Raw genomic sequence first — 27,032 nt, 5'->3', positions numbered from 1 at the left:
TAAAGTGACGCGTCCTCACTCATTTTTTATTAATATTCCAAAAAAAGGGAACAGCACCGCATTACAATAATATAAAGAACAAGAATCAAAGGACAAGAAAAAAATAAGAGGACAGGAAAATCTCAAATAGTGAGAAAAATGTTATCATAAATTTGGAAAAACTTGTTATTCTTATTGCTATAAATAAATTTAAGAGATTTTACAATGAGTAAAATCTCAGCAAGAAAGACATCAAACCTAGGCAATCTTATTAAAAAAATCTAGGCTACAATGCAAAATAAAAAAATTAACAGCAAGATCAATAGCATGGTCACTGCAAAAAAACTAAGAAATATGTCTTTTAATCTCTCCCTCATGAGGATCTCTTTTAATGAATTATCAGCATGTTAAGGACATGTATGCGTGTAATGTGGTCAAATTACTACAATGATCCAAACTATCAAATCAAATCACATTTATTGTCACATCACCACAGCACAAGTGCCTTGGTGAGTGAAATTCTTGAGAGCGTGCTCCAGAAAGTGCAGAAATAGTTTAAATATAGACAGTACTATTTACATACCTACAGACTTATACAAATGACAGTGTGCAATATAATGTACACATACATAAAATAAAAACAAAAAAAAAAATATAAAAAAAAAAATACAGTTAACAATACACATTATACACCATATGTACACATTCTGCATTATGTACACATATATACACACAATAATATGCGAAGGTGCAGCAGATTATACATAAACTGGATACGCGAATGTCATGGATGTGCATTGGATGGTATCCAGTGGTAGCAGATAGATTGTTGTATTAGTGCAGTGTGTACGTGTAGTCCAGTTTGAACTGTGTCAGAGTTAAAGTGCAGTGTGTGGCATACCGAAAAGTGGGAGTATGCTGTGGGGTGTATTAGTTCTGACTGTTCATTAGCCTGAGGGAAAAAGCTATCCCTCAGTCGGCTAGTGCGGGATCGGATGCTGCGGAAGCGTCTTCCTGAGGGCAGCAGAGAGAGCAGTCTTTGGGACGGGTGGCTGGAGTCACTGATGATTCTCCGGGCTTTCCTTATACACCGCCTGGTGTAGATGTCCTGGAGGGAGGGAAGCTCACCTCCCACAATGTGGCGGGCAGTTCGCACAACCCTTTGCAGAGCTTTACGGTTGCCTGCGGTGCTGTTTCCAAACCAGGCGGTGATGCAGCCGGTCAGGATGCTCTCCACAGTGCAGGCGTAGAATGTTCTGAGGATGCTGGGGCTCATTCCAAACTTCCTCAGCCGTCTCAGGAAGAAGAGGCGTTGATGTGTTTTCTTCAGCACTGCATCTGTGTGAGCGGTATCTGAAGAGTTTCTCAAAACACTTGCTGAATATAGGTGTCAGAGCAACGGGTCTCCAGTCATTCAAGCAGGTGATTTTATTTTTCTTTGGTATGGGCACAATGGTGGATTTTTTGAAGCATGAGGGAACCACAGACAGAGAAAGGGAGAGGTTGAAAATGTCTGTGAAAACCCCGGCTAGTTGGAATGCGCATGCTCGGGTGCTTGAGGGCGGGTGCTTCTCGTTTCAGTTTCTGCCTATAAGCAGGCAGGAGCAGAACGGAAGAGTTATCTGATTTGCCGAAAGGTGGGTGGGGGAGCAATTTGTAGGCGTCCCGGAATGGAGAATAACAGTGGTCCAAAACACAATCACCACACGTGTTGATGGTGATGTGTTGGATGTATTTCGGATCTAATGTTCTAAAGTTGGCTTTGTTAAAGTCCCCTGTAACAATAAACGCCACATCTGGGTACGCGGTTTCCTGCTCACTTATATTCCCATACATTTCCTTGAGTGCCTGGTCTGTGTTGGCTTGAGGGGGTATGTAAACAGCTGTGATTATGATCGCTGTAAATTCCCTCGGTAGCCAGAATGGTCAACACAGCATATGAAATTCCAGATCAGGGGAGCAGAAGGATTTAATAGAGTGTAGGTTCCTTTCATCACACCACGAGTTGTTGATAAAGAAACATACGCCCCCACCTCTGCTTTTCCCTGTGAGCTCTTTCGTTCTGTCCGAGCGGTGCACGGAGAACCCCTTAAGCTCGATGGCTGAGTCTGGAACCATTACAGACATCCAGGTTTCTGTGAGGCAAATAATGAAGCAGTCCCTTGTTTCTCGTTGGTATGAGATGCGCGCCCGCAGTTCACAGAGTTTGTTGTCCAGTGACTGAATGTTAGCCAGCAACTATCATTTGAATAGTTTAATTAATTAGAAATTAAGAAATTAGTTGCTAGACAAAGTTTTAATTCATCCAAACAATCCAAAATGGGCTTAATGGCATGTCTACTACCACGCCTTAGGGGCATGCAGATTTGGGTGTTGTCTGCATATAGATGGAAAGAGACCCCGTGCTTATTAAAAATAAACCCTAGGGGGAGCATATAATGTGAGAACAATACTGGCCCAAGGATCGATCCTTGAGGTACCCCAGATATTAAATGCATCTCAGAAGAAGAATGATGCCCAATGTTAACAACAAATCTCCTTTATGTGAGATATGACCTAAACTACTGTAAGGCTGTGCCCCATAGACCAACACATACCGCCAGGCGAGATAAAAGACTATCATGGTTGACCTGGTCAAAGGCAGAAGTAAGGTCTAATAAAACCAGAGCCACAGACTGACCAGAAACCATGGTCCACATGATATCGTTAACAACCCTTAAAAGGGCCGACTCCGTGCTGTGGCAGGATTTAAAACCAGACTGAAATTTTTCATGGACAGCGTTAAGAGACAAGTGAGATTGAAGTTGATTTAAAGCTATTTTATCCAAAAATTTTGATAAAAAGGGGAGATTTGAGATTGGACGGAAGTTAATGAGCAATGTCGGGTCCAAATTAGTGTTTTTAAACATGGTCGAACTGTGGCAAATTTAAAGTCATGGGGAACAGTCCCAGTTTGGAGACATTTGTTTTGACAGTAAGTCAAGACCGATAGTATCAATAATTTGCCTAAGAATACGTGGTGGGATAACATCCTGAGGACACATTGTAGGTTTCAGGCTAAACAGTGTTTTGGTTAAGGTATTAAAATTAACAGACTCAAAGAGAGACCATGTAGAACCGGAGTACTGTATGGAGCAACAGCTCGATCATAAGACAGCAAACGCACATTAGACTAAATCTGAGAGATGATGCCATCAAAATAATGAGCAAAATTCAGACACAAAGAGACAGAAGCATCAGCAAAAATGTTGACAACTGGATTAAGTGCAGACTTTATAGTGGAAAATAGAATATTTGGCTTATTGCTGTTTTATGTAATAGTCAGCTGCAAATATGACTTGACACCAAAAAATTTCTAACAAAAGGTTTCTCAGTGGTTTACAGTAGTATCAGATGTACTTAAAAACATACTAAAAGTTTACCAAAGTTTGACTCCAAGAAAGGCCCCATTTTCAAAATGGTGGCCGTCATGTCCTTAAAATTACCATTACTCCTTTGTATTCCTCCTAGACCAGGAATACTGGTGCCTGATACATGTTTTGGCCATGTAATATTCTAATTGGCATATTTGCATGACAGATAAGTGATTACAAGTGCAACTATATATTAAAGCAATTGGTTACAAGCATATTTATGCGAAAAATAAGTAAAATTTCCACCAAGTAATTGCATATTTCTTCTTTCTCATATCGTTTTGCCTAGTGTTGGTGGTTTCTGTGGTTCATAACCATTCTTTTGATTCCAATAAAGAATAAATTCATTAGAACTGTGTGGTACTGTAAAATGTGTCAAAACAGGGCTGCCACGTGAAGGCTCAGTTCCGCTAACCCCTTTTATTTTATTGTTTTATTTTTTCATACATTTTTATAATGCTTTTTTTTGCCTTTTGTTTTTTATATATTTTTTAATACTATTCTTATTTATACATAACTTTTTCTATTTTCTTCAGTTGTTTCCTCTTATTCTGGTTTATTTTTTATACTTTTTTGAACTGTGACCTTCACTAGATTTACCATTAGTCGTCACACTCTTCCTCCCATTGAGGTTGTTTATAGTGATTCTCACAATTCCCAACTTGACATGGTCCACAAGCAGGCATGCATGGTAGTCCATATGCCCTGCAACTGCACCGTTGTGTTTGGCAGGCAGTTGTGCATCTGTCCACCAGCAAATGGTGCCTAATGATGCCTTCCATCAGTGTGCCTATTGCACCAAGTAGGTTCATAAAAGTATGAAAACCTCCAAGCATTAAGACTATGCTTTTAAGGGGACTACTCTGTGGTGCATCCATGATCGTCTCTGCTGCTTTCCAATGATTGACCTGTACTCTGGAGACAAAACGTGTATTTTGTCCACCTTAGATTTTGTTTGTGACCTGGCTATCAAACACAATGCTCCACCCGTTATTACGTTTGATCAGCCACTGTACTGGAAAGCAGCAGAGATGATCATGGATGCACCACAGAGTAGTCCCCTTAAAAGCATAGTCTTAATGCTTGGAGGTTTTCATACTTTTATGAACCTACTTGGTGCAATAGGCACACTGATGGAAGGAACAGGACTCAGGAACGTTATGGAAATTGTCTATGGATCAAATGCCGTCCAGCACATGATGACTGGAAAGTCAGTGCAAAGAGCTTTTCGTGGACATTTGCTGGTGGACAGATGTTTCAATCACCTGGTTGTGTACGTCATCGCCTCTTTGTACACTTGCATTGTTTATTCCATCAGCTCCCTTCTGATGAACCTCAACCACATCAGAGCCATCTCTTAAGTTTTTACAGCAAATATGGCAAGTTTCTTGGTTTACAACAACATGACTCATGGTCAAATTTGCATTTGGAGTGTACTTTTTCCTTTCTGTCACACTTACATTGTTGGCCTTTTTCATGTGTTAGAAATCTGGGGGGGGGGAGGGTGGGAGGTTTAAGTAGTCAAGGATGAATTTTGTTTGATCAAAATGGAATACACTGTGCTGCCAATTTCAATGAGGCAAGCAATATCAAATGTCAGTATTCTCTTCCACCATCTTCTGAATTGCTGAAAATTGTGAATTTAGTTTTGTTGGGTTTAGTATAATGCCACCTTTATACTAACAACATCTATAGAGGGTGCATTACATATGTATTACCTTATTCAAATTTAAATGAGTGACCATTTTAGAGGGTTCATACACAGGCCTCTGTTCGGGCTAATTCAGAGTTGTTTATGATCAAAGTTATACAACTCCAATTTAAGTTACTTTTGGGTGCAATAACTTTTATTGAATGTCAATTCTGTGTTTAAGCAAAAAATGTGTCCAAAAACATGTACTGAGTAGGAGTTACATGACATAGGCTAAATCGTTTACATCTCTGGTTCACCCCAAACAAAGATAAAACCTTACAGTAATCTCACAAAATCATGTATTCCATAAATTTGTAATCATGTCAGTGCAATTTAGACAAGTCCAATGGATTAATAGACCCAGACAACATAGGGTTAGACACCAAGATTACTTGGCTAGGTCAAATAATGAAGGAGTTAGGATATTTTAAGGGCTTCCTGCCCATCTTGGACGCCATCTTGAAAATTATACATTTCTAGTGGTCAAACTTTGGTAAACTTTTAGTATGTTATTAAGGACACCTAATACTACAAAAAACAGCTGAGAAACCGTTTGTTAGAAATTTTTTAGGGTTAGGTGTTTTTTTTCATATATGCAGCCGCCTATAATAAACTCTGAGAAATATCTACTCTTTGCAGCCTTAGCCGCATGCGTCGTGGTGAAAAGTCGATCAGCCAATGTAGAAAGAATTCATGAAGACCAGAGAGCCAGGTTTCAAGAGGTTTCAATTTTTATTTGCTCGAGCAAGCAAAGAGAGACATACAGAGTTCATCTGATGATGTCCAATGATGTCCAACGAATACATGTCTGACTCCATCTTTTATACATTGTTCTCAAGTTGTTATCACAGTTCAAACCAATCATGTTTTACCTGACATCATCTTCTACCAACCAGGTTTGATGACATCACTTATTTTTATTAGTCCATCCCCTTATCATTCGCTACAGTTACATTTCACGTTACAGTTATATTTCCGGCCTACCATATTAGGATTTAATCGTAGGGAGCGCCTCTCAATCAACACATACGTATATCATGTGCTCTTTATCTTGACACCTTTCCGGGGGCTTTTCGGACGATACATGATTTAACATTGGTTTTAAAAATGAACTCATGGTTTAGTGATAATGAGCACCCCAGCGTCCTTGGCTGTATGCGATAAGTTAAACTCCTCTACAAAAAGTGTGTGGTTTTATTAAAAATGAGCTCATTGTTTAGGGTAAGAATAAGCAACCCAGCGTTTTTAATTAAACTTCTCTACAAAAGTGTGTGTGGTGTACGAGCAGTTCGTGATAAGATATTTGCTGTGTACGCAGGTGTTCAAGTGCTCAAACTCATACATGAGTCCCGTAGCCCTTGTTAAGATCAGAGAAGTACATGAACTCTATAACTACCTTTAAATGTATTCTTTTATATAAGAATACTATTTTATATAAGAAAACTCAGTAATATATTTAGAATATAAGAAAAGTCAATAATATGTCTAGAAAAACCACCATACATGCTGAAAAGCAAAGAGAGAGTCCCGTAGGATTTCATAAGAGACTTGTAGCCTATCTTTTTTCCACTTACGCTCCGCACTTCTGCAAGTCTGCCTTAGGGAACGAGTGATTTCAGTATTGTAGGGTTGGAAAATTTTCTGTGCCACAACTAGGGATGCAACGATAATAGATTTTGTTGGTACGATTATAGTCTGAGGAATAATCACGGTTGCACGATTATGACGATTATTATGCCTACATTAATTTCAATTTTTTTACTTGCCCGACATAAAAAGTAATAAATAAATAATAATGTCTAGTTATTAGTTAGTTCTTTTACCTATGCAATCTTAATAAATAGGCTCATAATATCAATAAACTATTAGCCCAACTCTAAAAATAATAGTCAATTAGTTAGTAATAAAATTAGAACAAATGATCAAATTATGAGCCATAGCACAAATAAATGTAATAAAGCAAAAACACATATAAAATGAACAGTGCTTTTTAGGTGTTTCAGGTTGGTCTAACTGTGGTTATTAGGTACAGAAACTGAATGGAGTCAAATGTAAATGAACACTTCATAGTCTTCACAGTATACTGAAATATAGATCAAACCATATTAAAGCTGATCAGTCAGGAGCAGTGAGTGTGTTTTGTCTTCGTTTTTTGTTGTTTGATGAGCATTAATGTCAAGAATGTCGGGAGACAGAGGACCCAAGTGCAGACAGGAGGTAAGGGGTTAAACTAGACTTTAATAATAATAAAACAAATAAAACAAGGACAAAACAAAAACCCACGATGGGGAACATAACAAAACATAGCAAGGAGGACAGGTACTAACTAGACTAGAAATAATAACAACACTTGACATTAAACTACAATAAACTAGACTAACTAAACAACAGGAACTCACCACAATGACATGAACACAACAGTACAATGATCCAGCCCAAGACAGAGGACACAGGGGCATTAACTAAGGGGACAAATCAAGAGGGAACAGGTGTGGGGCATGAAACCAATAACAAGCAATTAAGGAGACGAAATGGCGGGAACAGAGACGCAACACCGGAGAGAAAGAGAATGTGGAAGGCCAAGTGGGCCAAAACTTCTTTCTCCACGTAAAACAAGAGGTTCTGTCATGGTTCTGCCACTAGGTCAAGAGAAGCAAGACAAGGTGGGGCAAAACCATGACAGAAGCCCCCCCTTAACGAACGGCATCCTGACGCTCCCTAAGGAACAAACAAGACTAGACTGACAAAAAACCATAACTATACAAGACATGACCAAAAAACATGATACATAAAAAAAGTCCAAACAAAGACATGGCGCCGGCTGGAACGCCGGCTGGACAGCACATGGCGCCGGCTGGAACGCCGGCTGGACAGCACATGGCGTCGGCTGGAAGGCCGGCTGGACAGGACATGGCGCCGGCTGGAAGGCCGGTTGGACAGGACATGGCGCCGGCTGGATGGCCGGCTGGACAGGACATGGCTCCGGCTGGATGGCCGGCTGGACAGTTCATGGCGCCGGCTGGATGGCCGGCTGGACAGTACATGGCGCCGACTGGAAGCTCAACCGTCACCGCTACAGCCTTGATTGTGAATGTACATGTAAGATTGGCTTTTGTTGCAATGTTGCAATGTTTCCGTTCCGTGCAACAGAAACATGCGGTGTAACGGAGCCTTTACGATTAATTAACCGTAACGTTTTTAAGTGCGGTTAATAGTAAACCGCGGTAACCGCTGCATCCCTAGCCACAACCCCCTCTTTCTTCCCAAAAGACACCATTTGCTCTTCTTAAGATCACAGGGGTCATCACTCAGCATGATCAGCATGGTGATCAACCACTATTGTCCCAGATGTTTGTTTATTGTGGGTCAAGTACAGTGGGGGTAAAAGGTGGCCCTGATTGGTAAATTTGAATGTATCATGTTAGTTTAGTCACATGGTCAAGGTAAGGATCAAAAGGAAATGTAAGATAAGCTCCGGGCTTTTTCTCCTGTCTCCTCGCTGGAAGCTCCTCTCTGGGAGCTCTGGCTCTTATTCTTCTTCTATACTTTCTCTCTTTTCTTTTCTATCATCTCAGGTAATATCAGATACATTTGGAAACTGTTAGTTGTATTATTTACAATTTTATACATTTACATTGTAACCATTTTACATGTAACATCAATTTAAGTCTGTTATTAAATATTTTAATTTACAAATCTGCAGACTAGTGTTGGTTTAATGGTAATATTTAAACATTCCACATTGCAATACAATATAGTCATGTTATAGCAAAGCTCTCCCACATATGTAGCTATAATCACTGCGCTTATTTCCGTCATTGGTATAAGTTTCAGAAGGGTGGATATTAACAAGCAGTGTTGGGATTAATGCCAGAGGTGGGTAGAGTAGCCAAAATCTTTACTCAAGTAAAAGTAAAAGTCACTATTTTAAAAATTACTTGAGTAAAAGTAAAAAAGTATGCAATGAAAAAACTACTCAAGTAGCTAGTTACTTAGTTACTTTGTATCTGATTATACAGGCCTACTACATTAAATTAATATTAACGCCAATATTTTAATATTACATTTTAATCAATATTTTTAATTATCATAAGCAGATATCTTTGCAATATATAGAGAGACTAAAGAATAGACAAACACAGAAGAGACAAGCATTTCTGTAAATTTCATCTAGTCCTGATGTCAATGTAGTTTACACAACTTATTTAGAATAATAGACCATGTCAAACTAAAGCATGAACTAAACTCAGAGCATTTCCTAAGATGATCTAGAACATCTGCAGTGCTCTCTTAAATGAAATACACATTTTTGAACAAAGCTCATGTTTTCTCGTGTTGTGTCACGTGTGTGTTGTGAAACGCTCTTACTTGTAAACAAACAGTAAACAGTGAACCACACGCCCATCAACAAGTTTTCTTCCTTCTGTTCTTCAAATGTATATTTCTGCAAGCCCACGTCTCTGTGTCTGACAGGTAACGCGCATGTTGCTGTGTCTGACGAACAGGTCGCGCGGGTGCGCGCATATGGCGGGCATTTATCATTGCTGGCAAACAATATGACACATTTGCAGTTTTGATTGTATAGATATAGATTAATATCCACTTCATCCAACGCTCTTTGTGTTCTGCGTGTTCTTAAGTTTCGCGCTACGAGGAGTGAGTAATCCTGCTTCAGATGATTCAGATCGTGCTGCGAACTGAACAAATCATTTGAACTGATTCATTAGCCTATTCAAATGGTTTTGCCCATTGTTCAATTAATGCTTTCAAAAGAATCGACTCAAAAGAATCGATCACTCGGGAATGCCCGTAAAAAGAGACGACAACCTTGAAATAAACAACGCATTTTATAATGCATATTTTAAAATGAAGGAACGAAGGAACGTCACGCAATGTAAGTTATGTAACGAAGTAAAAGTACAGATTTTCTATTAGAAATTTACTCAAGTAAGAGTAAAAGTACACACTTTTAATTTTACTTAAAAAGTACATATTCTCCAAAATGTTACTCAAGTAAATGTAACGAAGTAAATGTAGCGCGTTACTACCCACCTCTGATTAATGCGTTACAAAAGTAATGCATTACAGTAACATATTACTTTTTGCTGTAACGCAGTAGTGTAAGGCATTACTAATCAATTTTCAGTAATATTTTACTCGGTACATGTTCAGTAATGCTTGCGTTACAACAAACTTTTCGCCTGCGAGACATTAACAAATCAAAAATCCCACAAGTAAATTCTATTTCCTGTTCGTGAATAGACGCGTGTGGTGTCATTCATCTCCCTCTGGCTGGTGGAACTTTGTATTTTGTATTGTAACGCGGCATGATTTCAGTCTCTGAGCTAAAGGTCCGAGGCTATTGGCCCCGCCCGGTTCGCTGTAAGCGCCAGTGTTGCCAGGGTCGCGTTATTACCGCACAATTGGGCTATTTTGAAAATGCAGTTGCGGGAAAAATTATGGAGCCATGGGTTGCGGGTTTTTGGGATACTTTCATAATGTACTGCGGCCGCCAAAATGTTTATTTATATTCTAAGGATAAATTTTAATTGATGAGATTCTTAATGTGTATTCATACTCAGATGAATACCTGGCAACTCCAGGACCAGCCGTTCTCAAAAGTGTGGGGAATGAGCATCTGACAGGCAGGCTACAGTACAGGGAGGGACGCGGGAGCTCAGCTCAACCAAAGAGGAAAATATAGCGGCGGTATTAGACAATGCATCCGAATTATGCTTTTACCAATGCTTCGTAAGGTGCATGTCACTTTGCACAATGAAAGAAATCACGCGTGAATGTACAACAGTTGATTCTACCGGCTGCCAAATATCACGTTTGAGCAGCGCTATACGCAGTCTAGAACAACTAAAACATTGAGGTGCTTGTACACATTATACATATGCAATATATTTAACCATGCTTATTTCTTAAGCAAGTTTTTGCATGTCTTACGAAGAGAAAACACGTTTCTCATCCATTTCCGTGCTTGGCCTCGAGCACACGTGGGACACTCCACCCAAAAAGGAAAATTCTGTAATGATTACTCACCCTCTAGTTGTTCCAAACCTGTATAAATTTCTTTGTTCGGTTGAACATATATTTGGTAGAAAGTTAGCAACTGAAAATTTGCAAAATCCCTGTGACCAGCAGCAATGACAAGGTAAGCTAACGTTTACATGATGACTAGCTAGAATTCTATATAATCTAGTTCAGTGATGAGATGGGATTATTTCGTATTTAAATACCTTTGAAAAAAAAAATTGTATTTTGTATTTAAATGTGTTTAATCTTAGTTTTTTTTTTGTATTTTCAAACTGAAATACTTTTTGCCAATCAACCTCCTTATAAGTATAACGATCCTGTTTCTGCCCAGGACTTTTGTCTCACCCCGGCCAGCAGGGGGCGCCTTCGGGAGCCTCCTATCAGGCGTCACCAAAGGGACACTCATTTCAGTTCTGGTCACTCCGTGACTGCAGGGGTCGCTGCTGTCACATCTCTTCACCTGATTACGTGCTGATCGCCCACCCCTGTGTCACACCCTTTATTACTGTTTGTTCCCAGACTCTGTGTTCAGTCTTGAGCCATTACTCCTGTGATCCAAGCTTTTGGTCTTCTCAAGCTAAGTCTAGTTTATGTTATGGTTTTTAGACCCTCGTGTCTACTCTTTGTTACACTGTTTTTGGAAGCACGGCTTTCCATATTGTTTTGTATTTTGTGTTAACTTTAAGTAAAGATTCATGCTGGATAACTCAAGTCTCCTGTATCTCTGACCTTTTGCAATTCAGTTTACTTACCTTTGGAAATAGCTCACTGTGTTATCTCTCACATTTAGTTCACCAGAGACCCGGGTTCGAAACTCACTAAACACAACATGTTACAATAAGACTGCATGGATGGGCAGTGTATTCAAATACATCCATTTGAAATACAAAATACTATTATTTTGTAATAGTATTTTGAATTTAAATGCATTTAATCTAGTATTTATTTGTGTATAGCCTAGTTAATTCAAGAAATCAGCAGTCTAAAGAGGTTGATTGGAAAAAAGCATTTTGTATTTTGAAAATACAAAGACTTATTTTAGAATGTTAAGTTCTACTTCTGTAGTTATTTTGGTGAAAGTAACTCAAAAGTAATACAGGAGTCATGTAACATATTACAATTCTGAGACAGTAATATTGTCAGGTAAGGGATTACTTTTAAATAACAGTAACAAGTAATCTGTAATGTATTACAGTTTGGAAGTAACTTGCACAACACTGTTGACAAGAAATAAATGGTTTTATACCATCTTGCTGTTAACGTTTCTTTAGTCATTTCGGCATCCGTATAGCCTGAACCACTATAGCGGAACCACCCTTACAGTATACCAGGGCATTATGACCCTGGGTATGAGTTGGTCCGGATACCCATTGTATGAAATCAAATGATTCAAGTAAACTACGAAGGTCTTTAGATAATGGTTTGGAGACACAACATACATGAATATTAAAATCCCCCAGTATTAAAATCCTATCATAGATGATGGTTTTTCAGAATATCCTAGGCATACAATCTTAGTTGAACATGATATTGTGTTAAAACCTGATGCTGTTGTAAGAAGAATTAGTTACAGGGTTCCAGAACATCTCCAAGAGCTCAAAATATCAGCGATATGTGAGACGCCATGGTAAAGCACATGTATAGTAAATGTGTAAATTTACTGTGTAAATATAGTAAATATTTGAATTAATATTTAGCATAATATCACATCAACCTGATATTAATGCAAATTGCTACTAATGCTCGCATGCACACACCCCGTACCTGTTCATAGTTGAAGGTATCCAGCATTCCTATTATGAGAGTCTTGATCTCAGACAAATTTCCTTTCCCATATACAGGATCCTGTGTAAAGCAAACATATAAATAAATAAATAAACATTTTCTATCATAAGCTTTGATAATACATATGGTCTTCTCTGTAGGTTTCCACTAATGAGAAAATATGGTGACATTTGCATATGTGTGTTACCGTAAACCAACTGTTCACATACCGTACAGTAAATGCACAGCATCATATTTCAGTTCACAGTATCACTTCCTTTTGATGGTAGTTTTTGAACTTTCTGTTGGAGGGACATTGCACCTACATGTCAAATAATTTTCATTAAAGTATTGCTAGACTTTCTGTCGGTTGCCCGACAGACCTTGACTATAAATACCTTTGCAAATGCATTATACTAACCCTTAACCCAACCATATCCTCGACCTAACATTCCATTAGTATTCTAATCATTCTAAATGACATTTAGATTAGATTAGATTCAACTTTAGTGTAATTACACATGTACACATTTACTCAGCTGTCATAGAGTCTGTCCTCTGCACATCCATCACTGTCTGGTTTGGCTCAGCCACAAAGTCAGACATCAGAAGACTACAGAGGACGGTTCGGACTGCTGAGAAGATCATTGGTGCTCCCCTGCCCACCCTCCAAGAACTCTATACATCCAGAGTGAGGAAAAGGGCTCAGAAAATCACCCTGGACCTCTCACATCCAAGCCATCAGCTCTTCACAATGCTGCCGTCTGGTCGGCGCTACAGAGCACCAAAACAACCAGACACAAAAACAGCTTCTTCCCTCAGGCCATCTACCTCTTGAACAGTTAAATGTTTTTACACACCGTGCAATTAACAACTCAATAATAATTAAGTGCAATATTAATTATATCCTCCAGATAATACACTATCTATTTTTATACAACGTTTTCTGTAAATTATATTTCATTCATTCTGCTGTATATAGCACATACCTTGTACTACAATAGTCTATTCTTATTTTTTACTTGTACATATTTACATACATACATAGCTTTACTCTCTATATCTTTATCTTATGTTTATTGTATTGTATTTCTTAATTTTTTATACCCATAGGTCCTTATTTAAATCATTGTGTACTGTATTCTATTGTGTTATGGTCTCTGTGTACTGTTGTTGCTGTTTCTGTGTTCTGGATGCTCCTGTCACCAAAACAAATTCCTTGTATGTGCAAACATACTTGGCAATAAAGCTCTTTCTGATTCTGATTCTTCTACAAGTACAGGGCAACGAAATGTAATTTTGTCTAACCAGAAATGCAATGGCAGGATATACAGCGGAAGTGCAGGATATGCAGCGGTTGCATAAGTGCAGGAAAAAAACAGTATTATGGAAGTAGTTTACAGATGGGTATGTACAATGAACATAATATGCAGGTGGCTATTACTATAATCAGGAAATGTACAGATGGGTATATACTATGATAAGTTATAGCAGTTATAACAGTAGTGCAATGGATATAGAGTAGTGCAAATAAATTATGGACAGAAGCTATCTAAGTAACAGTGCAGTGGAAGAAGTTATTGCATGTTTAGTTGAAGTACCGGAGTGCAAAGATGCATGTGTAAACAGTAGGTACTGCAATGAACAGTCGGCAAGGCAAATGAGCAGACTGGTAGTGCAAATGAACAGTCTGGTAGTGCAAATGAACATATATGTTATGTGTAAACAGTCCAGTAGAGCACTGAACAGTCCAGAAGTGCAAATAACAAGCCAGGTGTGCAGTGAGAAGGGAGAGGAGAGTGAAGTGAAGTGGTATATGAGGGCAGTGGGATCAGCAAGGGGCAGAGTTCAATAAAGATACAGCTCTAGGAAAAAAGCTGGTCTTCAGTCTGCTGGTCCTGGTCCGGAGGCACCTGAAACGCCTGCTGGAAGGCAGGAGAGAAAACAGTCTGTGGGTGGGATGAGAGGAGTCCTTAAGAATGCTGCGAGCTCTACGCATACAGCGTTTCCTCTGGATGTCCTCAATGGCTGGAAGTGGAATCCCTGTGATCCGCTGGGCAGTTTTCACCAGCCGCTGCAGTGCCTTGCGCTCTGCAACGAGCAGCTCCCATACCATACTGTGACACAGTTGGTCAGGATGCTCTATATTGCGCAGCAATAGAAGTTCACCAGGATAGCCGGGGACAGCTGGTACTTCTTTAGTGTCCTCAGGAAGAAAAGGCGCTGGTCCCTTCTTGACCAGGCTGGAGGTGTTGATTGTCCAGGAGAGGTCCACCGAGATGTGGATCCCAGGAACTTGAAGCTGGAGACATGCTCAACAGCCATCCCATTGATGTGGATGGGGTCATGTGTGCCTCTTGACTCTTTCCTGAAGTCCACAATGAGCTCCTTCATTTTGGTGGTGTTAAGGAGCAAGTTATTGTCTGTGCACCAATGTGGCCAGGTGCTGGATCTCCTCCCTGTAGGAAGTCTCATCATTGTTGCTGATGAGACCGATCACCGTAGTATCGTCAGCAAAATTGATGATGGAGTTAGATCCGTTCACAGGCCTGCAGTCGGAGGTGAAGAGGGAGTAGAGGAAGGGGCTTAGCACTCAGCCCTGTGGTACACCAGTGTTGCGTGTGATGGTGGTGGAGCAGATGGAGCCTGATTGAACATGCTGGGGTCTGTTGGTCAGAAAGTCCATAATCCAGTTGCATAAGGAGGTGTTAATGCCCAGGTCTCCAAGTTTAGCTATTAACTTGGGAAGGGATGACAGTATGTAGGGGCAACACTGCCTATAGTCAACTGACAGTGTTGGGTAGGTTACTTTGGAAATGTAATAGGTTACAGATTACAAGTTACTCTATGTAAAATGTAGTAGTAAAAGTAGTGTAACTATTAGGGATGTAACGATTCACGATTCTGATCTCACGATGCGATTTATTCACAATTTACTCACGATTTATATTTACAAAATGAGTTGAAACAAATTAGAAATGAACAACTTTCCTTGCATTATTTCTTAAATGCTTCACGTTTCTTTGTATAATAAAAGTATCTTTTATTTCAAGTAACAAAACTAAACTGCAATTTTATAACAAATTAATAATAGAAAAAGTCTCTTTAATATAAACAAACTAATACTGTCTTTGCTTTTCTTGGATTTTTTTGCGTTTAAGAAATATCAGCATGTCCACTTTTAGGTTTGCAGTGAACATGGCGGCAATGTATTGCGATTCAGTTCACACTTCAACCGATATGAATCGTCACACATTATAATCGATTTTCAACCGGCTCACGGTGAATCGTTAGATCCCTAGTAACTATATTATAAAAGTAAAGTAACTGATTACATTTGATTACTTTTTGATTTCTTTTCTAAATGTTTCACGAATATGTGAGAACTGTTTATAATTTTAAAATATTTAAACCAAGCAGGTTTAACCGTACAGTAGTACTCAATACTGATTAGTATCAGACTTTCAAAATCCTTCATTGCTTGATTTGACATTATAATAAACGATAAAGTAATATAGAGTGATTTGTCCACTAGGTGGCGCTTTAGGATAACATTCATCATAGGAAAAGTTTCAAACCCTTGAGAAGATATGATATGCAAATGTAAATGTGTAAATGTGATAAAATAGTCTTAAAATTCTACCTGTCTATGCGTTTAACTGCAGGTGACAAACATTTGGTTCTGCTCATCATTTTTAAAGAGGCAGAACCAACAGAAAAGCATTTTTATAGATTAGTGCTAAGTAGAGAGACTGTTTGAATACACCAGGCTAGAAACTGAATTCATTTTAAACAACAAAATATGTGCATGTTATTTTGTATAAAAAAGTATGTATTTTACTTTTATAGTGTTGTACAATAAAGGAAAATAAAAGGGCTTGTGTTAATACGTTCTTGTGATGAATCGTTTATTCTTGCTGTGAATGGATTTGAAATGATCCAGCGCTGTCTCAAATAATAGACAGATATGACGTTTCCTGAACTCATCCGCGGTTAGTTTCGTTTTAAACGTCGAAAATATCAAATTGTTCGTCTTCAGGATGAAATAAATCTGTCATAGCAAACAGCGAATCGTAGTAATGAGCTACTGTTGAGTGTGTATTTGTCAATAAAAATCTGCGGAATTTGTTATTAATGGAGATGAACATCATTAAATAAACTACTGGACATGAACCAAGCAATACAGAACTGGCTTTTCTAATTCTACATTATTTAATGATGATTGCGCATTTTGGTGGATTTCTCCACATAGCATCTAATTGCAACGATTTCTTTACTCAATGACTAAGAAAAGGCAGCACATCTCATATGAACCAGCTTGAACACAGAAGACCTTCTAAATTTGACACCAAGGATGCTATTAGTTACAATCAAGTCATAAACACCTCGATTAAATGGCTTCATTATCTGTCTACGAAAGATGAACTGCTCACCTGTAGGATGCGTTGAATGATAACAGGTGGTGCAATAAAACTAGACATCCTGTTTAAAACGTCCATGGTGAGCTCTTTCAGCACTAAGAAAGGAGAGAACATTAGGACTGCTGGAGAGCTGTTCTGAAGTTTCTCTGGATAAACAGTGTTATATAAAAGTTAGAGTTAGCGAGTTTTTGTATCTCACTTTTAGAAATGTGTCCATCATCTGGACTTTTATGAAGTTTCTGTGGTGACATCATTGCCTCCAGGAGATAAAACCAAAGAGTCTAAACACATAGACATGAGCACACACACACACGGGGAGAAAAGCAACATAAAAAACTGGCCAATTGTAGATAAATATATCAAGTTATTAAACAACACAACTTAACTTGTAATACTACAGACTAACACTAACACACATACCTCTCTCTGTTGCAGGTTGAGGCTGTAAGAGCTTCTCTGACACAAAGCAATGACATCATGCAGAACTTCCTCCACTATTTGCAACAGGCTCTGGACTTCGCTAGTGTTTTTCTCATAGCTGGGCCTGTCTGCTGCTGGGCCTTTCAGGAAAAGTTTTTGCAGTTTGTCCTTCAGGGTCTGAGAAGCAGCATCAAAGAGATCAAGACCACAGACCAAATTACCATGTGGTTCTTAAGTGAGGAAATTATGAGGGAACTATAGGTGTTTTCACACCCAGCTTCATTGAAACCTAATGCATTTTGTCAAGTAATCTATAATAAAGAACAGAATTGCTCATGTCGTCATTACATTGAAGCCACCGCATCGCCATATTGCTATGACCAAACATTTTACTGAATTGACATTAGAATAGGTCTTTACACTTACTGCCTATAACAATTTTTTTAAGGCATCTAACAATTTTTCTAAGGAATGCTAATTGTGCAATCAATGATATTATTGTAAATTCTTTGACAAACGACATGTTGGTAATATATCGAAAGTATATCTAGCTCATCTTTTGTAAGACATATATTTACGTATGTGTCTGTATATGTGTATGTATTTACTTTTTACTTTACCTCCTGTATTTAATAGTACTTTTTATGTTATATATATTTCTGTGTTCAGCATATGTTGTATATGCAAATTGTAAAAAGCACTATAAAAAATTGTATTCACTTGACTTGACTTAATGGGAAGATATCACAAGTAAATGATGAAACAGCATCTTACCTGTCACCGTTTTGGTATCTGCAGTTTCTTAGTACATTCTTACAACGCAAATGCCTTAAGCACTTATGCTTCTAAAGTCATAAAATTTTATTTTTTAAACATTTACACCTGTGCCATAACAGCGATTTGCAATACACACTCACCTTCCTCACTATTCTGCCTGAAAAATACTTAGATATAAAGATCATTATTTTGACTGTAAGTCACTGATGCCCTCTGTCGGTTGGGCATACCAACTGTGGAAGAGTTTTTCTGGGGTTTTGCATTATGGGTGAAGTGAAGAACCAGAGGGTGAAGTAGTAAACTAAAGTTTTCTGTGAAAATATGTATTTAGATTCAAGGATGTACTACTGTAGTCTCATGTCTGTAATGTGAAGACCACTATAGCCTATATATATACGGTACATAGGTCTGTAACCTTTGCCAGTTATGCAGCAAGTTCTGAATATGTGCACATGTACAAATATGGGGAACGGAAACTACTGTAGTGAAAATGCTTAGGCTGACATATGCAGAGAATGAAAAACAGCACCAGTGAGGCATTATGCATGCTCAAAATAACATATGGGAGACATGAGCTCAAGACTCTTTAGTTGCTCTATAGACCAACTCGGCTTTAGTGTCTCTGCTAATTAAGTATTTTTATCTTTTTTATAATAACTCTGACAATATGCCTGATTGTCATATACTTGCAAGTTCAAGCTACAGTCAACACCACCGTCGCCCATAACACAGACTCTCAGCCACACCATCACTCCAGCTACCTTAATTAATATTGAGGAAGATAGCATTACGTATGAACAAAATACTGAACTGAACATTTTGTGGGAAACAGCAATCCATAGTATGAATGGAAACATTTACAAAAGACATGGCCAAATTCAAAGAATTACAACTAGAATTGGCAACTAATGCTGTAAGAGATTAAAAAATGTGGGATTGGTTTAATTTAAAGCTAGGATCATGGGGAGCATGGTTAGCCAAATTAGGAAAACTTTTGGGAGTGACAATTGGCATTGGAGGATTATGAGCAATTCCATGAAATTGACAACCTTACCATGAAAAAATAAAGTTTCTACTAAAAGAACAAAATCATTTTTAATTTGTCCATTTAGGCCTGCTTTATATTGTATTAATGTACTTCAATAAACATTTTAAGAAAATTGTCTTGATTTCGCACCCACATCAGGTATACAACAATGCCAAAATTACATTTTCCACCAACCATTTTTCATGCTTTCTGAAGAGGGATCAAATGCTCCCTTTTTTGTACTTTATGTTTAAAAAAGGCATTTTGCAGAAAGATGAAGGCATGTCTGAAAAATGAATACACTCACTCTGTCTTACTATTACTGCCTTGTGAATTTATAATGGCTATAATTAGGATGTCACAACGCCTCACTGCTGTGTCACGTCCATAACGTTTTAAAGTTTAAGTTTATGTCATATAATAATTACAAATACAAATAACTTGAAGCTTAATATACAAAGCCAAATATGTATGTTGATGATTTTAAACAACAATTCATCTCACTTATTTGCTCTGAACAGCCATAATAATTCGTGACAGTTTTAAGCACGTAATATTGAATCATGTATCACAGACGCAGATGACATGTTGTGATCTGTTTTAAATATCATAATATTTGTACAAATTATTTTGACCTATAACATTTTATAAATTACTAACAATATTAATTAATAACAAATTATGAGAACGTCGATATCAAAGGGATATACAGATCGCCACACTGTTATTGTGCTTGCAGCATTCGAATAGCGTTCATCTGATTGTGTACGTCCTACCTTAAAAGGCAAGCCTCTCTAGTTGATGCATTTTCCCTCGCTTTCTTGCCCGTGTCCTGAGAGACAATCTCGCGTCTCAGACTCATTTGCCTGTGGGAAGACCTGCTCAGTCACTGAACGCGATATCTGCGCTCTAAACGCGCCGCATGCGCATCTTTAAAAGTACACAGAAAGCGAACATATTCGCGCTCTAAACGCGCCACATGCGCATCTTTAAAAGTACACAGAAAGTGAGCATATTCGCGCTCTAAACGCGCCGCATGCGCATCTTTAAAAGTAGGGCCTACACAGAAAGCGAGCATATTCGCGCTCTAAACGCGCCGTATGCGCATCTTTAAAAAGGCGAGCATATTCGTGCGCCTCTATAGCAGATCCTTGAAAGTACAATGAACGCGAGATTATCCGCGCAAACGCCGCCACTCCGTCACGGTCTCCTTGAACGCAGACGCTGGTTACACATCAATAATATGTGAAACCATATAATTTGCAGTGTGGCTGTTTTGTATGAAGTTGAATTTTTGAATTTTGCAGCCGAATATACTGATATCACGAAGGACAATATCCGATATCCATTTGAAGTCTCTGATTGTGGTTGTAAAGCATTTGTTCGTGATTTTCCATAGTCGGGTAAGTGCCGGTTTCAGAGCTGTCACAGCCGTAACGGAGATATGTCAGGGGCGTAACATTGTTTTTTCCTTATGAATGCAAACATTTATTAAAACAAAATCAATATTTCATGTTATATAAAGAGCCATCCCTTCTCCATTTATTGCGTGTTATTGCTTTTGGTTTGTGCATTTTAATTCACAGAATTTCAACAAATCTTCCTGTCTCCCAAAAACGTGTGTCTTTTTTCTGTCACGTCCATAAAGCATTATTTTTTCATTTTTTTTAAACAGAAAACTCGTGCATATACTGATTTTTTTCTGATGTCTGCACTCTATTGTTAGGGCTGTAGAAAAATATAAACAGATATTGGTAACAAATTAATTTTCTGGGAATTTAAACTTCAAGTTTTGACTGCAATTGTCATCCATAACGCTGGAATTACCCTTATTATTTTGCTGTGCATTACCTTTATTAAAATCCCAAATTATCAATGCCACTGTCAAACAAATGGAAATGTTAAGATATTATGATGACGAGAAAAGAAATCTGACTCAACAAGAATGTTATCAAGATTTGCTTTACAAAACAGTATTGAATTTGCAACGGGCAGACGAGATTTAAAATACCTCCAATGAATATCTGGAATGAACGCTAAAACACATGAATTAGTAAAGTAATCTTCACATTATGTATATTTTGTTTTGTTTTCATATAATGCATATTTTATTTACAATGTATATTTTATTTGTTTTCAATTTATGCATATTTTATTTTTATTATCTTCATATTACTTAATATTCATTCTTACTCTTATTTTTATTTGTTTATATTTACTCTTATTTCAATTTATTGTTATATATTCTACATAACTGTGACAACCACAGGCAAGCGCAGAACCAATTACACGCACATGCTTTGAACAAGTTTATTGTTAACTATAATCTTTTGTTGTTATCAGAATCTTTTACTTCCTCCTTGTCAATGGTGGAGAAAGAGGTTTGGTTCTGGTACGCTTCAGAGAAATGTTACATAAATGGTTATTGGTAATGAAAAATTGTGACTATTTAGTCATTAGATAGTTATAATCCAGAAAACTGAGTTATGAAGCAATTCTCTGAATGAAATCAGTCAAATGAGACGTGACAGTCTCAAAGGGGGAAATGTTGAAGATTTTATAGCCAAAATAATCCCTTATATATATAAACTTATTCTACCATTATGTATTTGAATTATCCTATGCGATGTAGTTTTCTATGCCTGCATGTATGGAGGATGGGAAAGGGTCTGCAGCTCACATGATTGAGTCTGACGCTCACATGATTATAATCACATGTTGAAAGTCGAACAAGGATGCTATAGAATAGGCCTCCTGTTCTGACGTGTTTGTGACCAAATTGGGCTGTAAGAGAATAGACCCTTTCTTCCTACTTCCAATGGTAATTAATAATAGTGGCATGTGCCTGAGAAGACGAGTATTTAAGCTGGGCTGGAAGAAGAGATGTTAGTTGTTCTGCAGGCAACTCAGCTTTATGTCTTTGATTGTAATCTTTGATATTAAAGTCTTCCTTTGGCAATGGAACTCACAGATTTGAGAGTGATTCTTCACAGCGAAAAAGAACCACAACAGTACCTATAGAGTAGTATTGCATACTTCTTATCTTCGAAGAGTATTTGGTTTGATCACATTTATAAAAGATAGATACATCTTATTTACGGAAAAACACGACGTCCTGGGGGTGTGCGGGGGGAGGAACTAAATCACGACCACACAAAACCCAGATAGCACACGTACGTTTTGCCCCCTATAACATCGAATAAGTATAGTCCAGGCATAGGCAGATAATTCAGTCAGTTAGTGCTCTAACCAGCTCTCTGTTACATCTGCTTTGGGTCCTCTCATTACTGCAGGCCGATGCCACGCTTATCTGTTTGCGCATGCACATTCATCTTTTTGCAACCCACCAGAGAGGCGACGCGGATGTTTTCGGGTAAGCTTTCACCCGATGTAAATTAGAAAAAAAAACATATTTTGTTAATTATTTGACTTTAAAAAGTTGATAGTTATACACCCGCTGTACTACAGCATAGGTAAATAAGACTGTGGACCCAAAACTAACTTAACGTTAACTTGTTTAGCCAACGGTCACGGTAATTTAGCTATTTTTAAAATGACTGTTAATGGCTTTATGTGTTACCAGAATATGAGCACAAATTAAGTTACCATTTCTTTAACGTTATTTTATAGCTGATTTGAACTAGCTGTCGTGTTTTTCAGTGTGGAATATTGGAACAATTGGCAGATAAATAGCAAGTGTGCTCATTTTGTTTATGCCATTAGCAGACTACATTAACTGAGGTAAGGCATTACATTTATGTAATAATAAATTACAATTCTTTCTTCGGTTTTTGTCTTTATGAGGGTATAGTGGGCGATTTCAGATTTCGCTTCACAGTGCGTCAGTTTCCGGTTGAGTGAACGCTGGCGTGTTTTGACTGCCGCTGCTCTCCCGCCCTTCTGTTTTCGTGAATAATTTTGGGACTTTATAGTGTGCAATTTAAATTTCTGGATTTTAACTCCCTTGAGTTCATCCTGCAGAATTTTACTTTGATTTGATTAAACTACGGTGCGGTTTATGAACTGTTGTGATCCTTTCAGTGAAATTGTTACATGCCAAACGCGAGCTTTCGCCACCGAAGCAACAGGCTGTTTCATCTGTCTTCCGTGAGTAAGTACCCACTTTCTTTCGGATTATTGGTTGCCAGATGCTGGTCTGGTTGATATGGTCTTAGAAAGTGCTGTTTTTCTTCTATGTACTTGCACTGTGTTGCGGCTTAGTTGCTCGGTGTGCTGGCTAACGTGGTTTTAAACCCGGCAGAGTATGCGCGACTCTAGGATGATCCTCCTCTTTATACTGCCCGTAACTTTTTTATCTGTTTTTATTTATTTTTGTGCGCTGTCTCAAGGAACTTTGCTGCCTATTGGCTCGTGGGGTTTTTATGACATGACATTTTACTCGGAGTTGGATCTGCATCACCTAAACCCTGAAGTTCGGCTGCCGCTGCCCACCAGCCTATGTGATCACTGCGTTGCTCTTGGTATCGTTCGCCGGCCTCGCTACATACATCGGGGTTCTCGCAAACACTGCACTGGGCTTACCACCTCAGTTACCTCACCTGATGGATTTACTACCCCTGTTGTCTGGTCCTCTTCTCGCCGACTGTGCGCAAAGAGAGTGTGGAAATATAAACTTTGTAAACCACCGCTCTTTGGAATATGTCCCACTCAGGGCTCTACCGCCAGCTACTACTTCCTCTGTAACAGTACAGCCTTCAGTGAAAATGGCTCTAGTAAACGCTAGATCATTGTCAAATAAAACATTCATTATGAACAACTTTCTCTCATCTCACGCTTTGGATTTTCTGTTTGTGACTGAAACCTGGCTGAAACCTGAAGTATCTCCTTCTGACCAGGCCAAATGGACATGGTGGTGGTTTAGCTACAATTTTCAAGAAGTCATTCAAATGTTGACTACTGTCTGTAGATGCCTTTTCTAGTTTTGAGGCACAAAAACTAGATAACGATCTTAATGGTCCTCTAATCTGCATCCTGGTTTACAGACCACCTGAAGTTAGTACAACGTTTATTCATGAATTTTCAGACTTCCTGTCAAATCAAGTGTCACGCTGTGATTGACTGTTGGTTCTGGGGGATTTTGACATCCATGTCTGCTGCCCCTCTAAACCTATGGTTAAAAATTTTATGAGTCTCATTGACTAGCTGATTTTGTACAGTGTGTCTCTTCTCCGACTCATAAGGCCACATGCTAGATCTTATTTTGACTCGCGGTCTCTCTCTACACTCATGTGAAGATTTCGATGCTGGTATTTCTGATCACTGTTCTGTATTATTTGAACCTGCAGTCCCATATGTACAGCCCATCCTCTCTCAGCCTGTATGCAGCTCTCGTGGTTTTTACTCCACTACTGCACTAGACTTCTCTAAATTTTACTCTAATTTTTTTACTAATTCTGAGGTCTCTCTCCTACCTGATATGACCACTGATCAGCTGGTTCTCATTTTCAACTCTACTTATTCTACTGCATTGAATACTGTTGCTCCGCTGAAGCCTAAAAAGCAGAAGGCTAGATCTAGTCCTCAACCTTGGCTAAATGCTTCTACCCGTGCGCTCAGACAGGAGTGCAGGAGGGCTGAACGCAGGTGGAGAAAGGATGGGCTTCAGGTTTCTTATAAAATTTTGAAAGATTCTCTAACCACCTACCAAAAGTCTGTCAGTACTGCAAAATCTCAATATTTTTCAAATTTGATTGCCATGAATGCAAACAGACCAAAAGTTATTTTTAAAACTATAAACTCAGTTCTTAATCCAGCCACTTGCTCAGCCCCTGTTGGCAATCTCGAGACCTGCCCAGAATTCTTAGGTTTCTTTGTACAGAAAGTACAAGATATCAGATTTCACCTCACTCCCCCTGACATGGTTCATTCTCACGGGATCTCTCCTATTAATTTCACTAGTTTTAAACCAATGACTCCATCTCAATTTAGTGCATTAATTTCTAAGATGAAATTTACACAATGCCAATCCAATGTACTGCCTGGCCGTTTGATTAGAGAGGTGTTGGACACCATTAGCCCTGCCCTTTTAACTATTATAAACAGCTCTTTGACTAGTGGCATTTTCCCAGAGTCTTTTAAACACGCTTCTGTACAGCCCCTGTTAAAAAGATCTCACTTCGATCCATCTGTTCTTAGCAACTACCGGCCGATTTCTAAACTCCCATTTATTTCTAAGGTTTGAGAAAAAGCAGTGCTTTCACAATTTACTTCTTACCTGGATGCTTTTAACATTCTGGATAAGCTCCAATCTGGTTTAAGAGCACGTCATAGTACAGAGTCGGCCTTGCTTAAAGTTATGAATGATCTTTTGTTGTCCATTGATTCCGGGTCATCTGCCATTCTGATACTGTTATATCTGATACTGTTAATTAATGACTGATTAAATTACGTTTTATTTTGAATTATGAATGACATAGAAATTCACAGTGCTGATGATTTCCCCCACGTTAATTCTGCCAACGTTATACTGGTAGTAGCCTACACCGACAGATGCAGTGCGCATTGCAATGCAAACGCTGCGCACCTTGAAACTCCACGCCACGCCGAGTGTGCGGCGCGAACTAGCTGCTTACCCATGCAGTATCGGGGAACCAGATTATATTTTATCGAAAGCCAAAATCGGAATTTATCACTTTGGTACGTAAGGACAAAACGGCTGGCTTGCAGCAGTCCAAATAAGTCCCCAGTCACCGGGATTGTCCACCCCAGTCCGTGCACGCTGTTATCAAGTCATAAACATTTCAGTCGTTTGTTACTAACATACGGACAATGCATATAAACACAAACAATCATTACTGAGTAGTATAAAGAAGAGTCCATTCACATTTCTTAGTATATCACGCATTTTACACCGCCACTAGCCGCCATGTTAGCTCCCTGAATCTTAGTGCAGAACAAAACGTGATTGGCTGAAGTTAGAACGTGCCCTATTGGACAACGAAAGCGGAAGTTACCCGATTGGCATGCGTAGATAGTGGGCGGCGTCCACCTATTTGTGGATTGTGTGCGCGTTTTGACGTTAGAAATGTTTCAAAATCCACAAATGCACAGAGAGCCATCCACAAATGCGTGCACTGATCCACAAATGCGTGCACTGATCCACAAATGCGTGCAGCGATTCACAAATGCACAGAAAGCGATCCACGAATGTGCAGAAAGCGATCCACAAATGTGCAGAAAGTGATCTACAAATAAATGCCATTGACATAAATTTGTAAATATTTTTTATTTGCAAATCTCATTGTATTTATTTGTGAATTCCATTTATTTTTGTGGAACGTCTAACATATATTTATGGTTCGCTTTTTGTGCATATGTGGATTTAAAAAATGTTTGTGAAACTCTCTATATTTATTTGCGGATCATAGTTTATTTATTCAGAATATTGCAACAATTCTGATCCCATATTCAAGGCACGGGATTACAGTGGTTCACCTCTTATTTAAAGGGTAGGACTTTTTCAGTAAATATCAGGT

At 38.5% G+C, this 27,032-nt stretch overlaps 2 protein-coding genes across 4 annotated transcripts in view; one reads left to right on the top strand and one right to left on the bottom strand.

Annotated features, from left to right (window-relative positions):
• The window catches only part of LOC130550428 (vacuolar protein sorting-associated protein 8 homolog), a 72,283-nt gene extending 51,751 nt beyond the window's left edge, over window positions 1-20,532 (bottom strand). The window contains exons 1-4 of one of the 2 annotated variants that reach the window (XM_057327907.1): window positions 17,733-20,532; window positions 17,512-17,593; window positions 17,325-17,407; window positions 12,892-12,972 (exon numbers count right to left, since the gene is read on the bottom strand). In XM_057327907.1, the coding sequence (XP_057183890.1) occupies window positions 12,892-12,972; window positions 17,325-17,407; window positions 17,512-17,566 (219 nt within the window). In that variant the 5' untranslated portion in view covers window positions 17,567-17,593; window positions 17,733-20,532. The remainder of the gene's footprint in view (window positions 1-12,891; window positions 12,973-17,324; window positions 17,408-17,511; window positions 17,594-17,732) is intronic. The other variant, XM_057327906.1, reaches the window with a different exon arrangement.
• A 1,424-nt stretch (window positions 20,533-21,956) lies between these two features.
• On the top strand, window positions 21,957-26,710 carry LOC130550429 (uncharacterized). Of its 2 annotated transcripts, XM_057327909.1 has the most exons (3): window positions 21,957-22,709; window positions 22,830-22,909; window positions 23,197-26,710. In XM_057327909.1, exon 3 carries the CDS (start codon window positions 24,743-24,745, stop codon window positions 25,736-25,738), a length of 996 nt encoding a protein of 331 aa, XP_057183892.1. In that variant the 5' UTR covers window positions 21,957-22,709; window positions 22,830-22,909; window positions 23,197-24,742; the 3' UTR covers window positions 25,739-26,710. The 2 variants fall into 2 exon arrangements, with proteins under 2 accessions (XP_057183892.1, XP_057183891.1); XM_057327908.1 differs by having other exon boundaries at window positions 21,957-22,909.
• The last annotated feature ends 322 nt before the right edge of the window (window positions 26,711-27,032 follow it).

Source organism: Triplophysa rosa, unplaced genomic scaffold (assembly GCF_024868665.1).
Source record: "Triplophysa rosa unplaced genomic scaffold, Trosa_1v2 scaffold315_ERROPOS120589, whole genome shotgun sequence".
NCBI classification, from domain to species: Eukaryota; Metazoa; Chordata; class Actinopteri; order Cypriniformes; family Nemacheilidae; genus Triplophysa; species Triplophysa rosa.
This window is presented reverse-complemented; position numbering and strand designations above follow the sequence as displayed.

Coding starts and splice junctions, on each gene's coding strand:
- LOC130550429 (XM_057327909.1), top strand. CDS start 24,743: ATGCTAGATCTTATTTTGACTCGCGGTCTCTCTCTACACTCATGTGAA.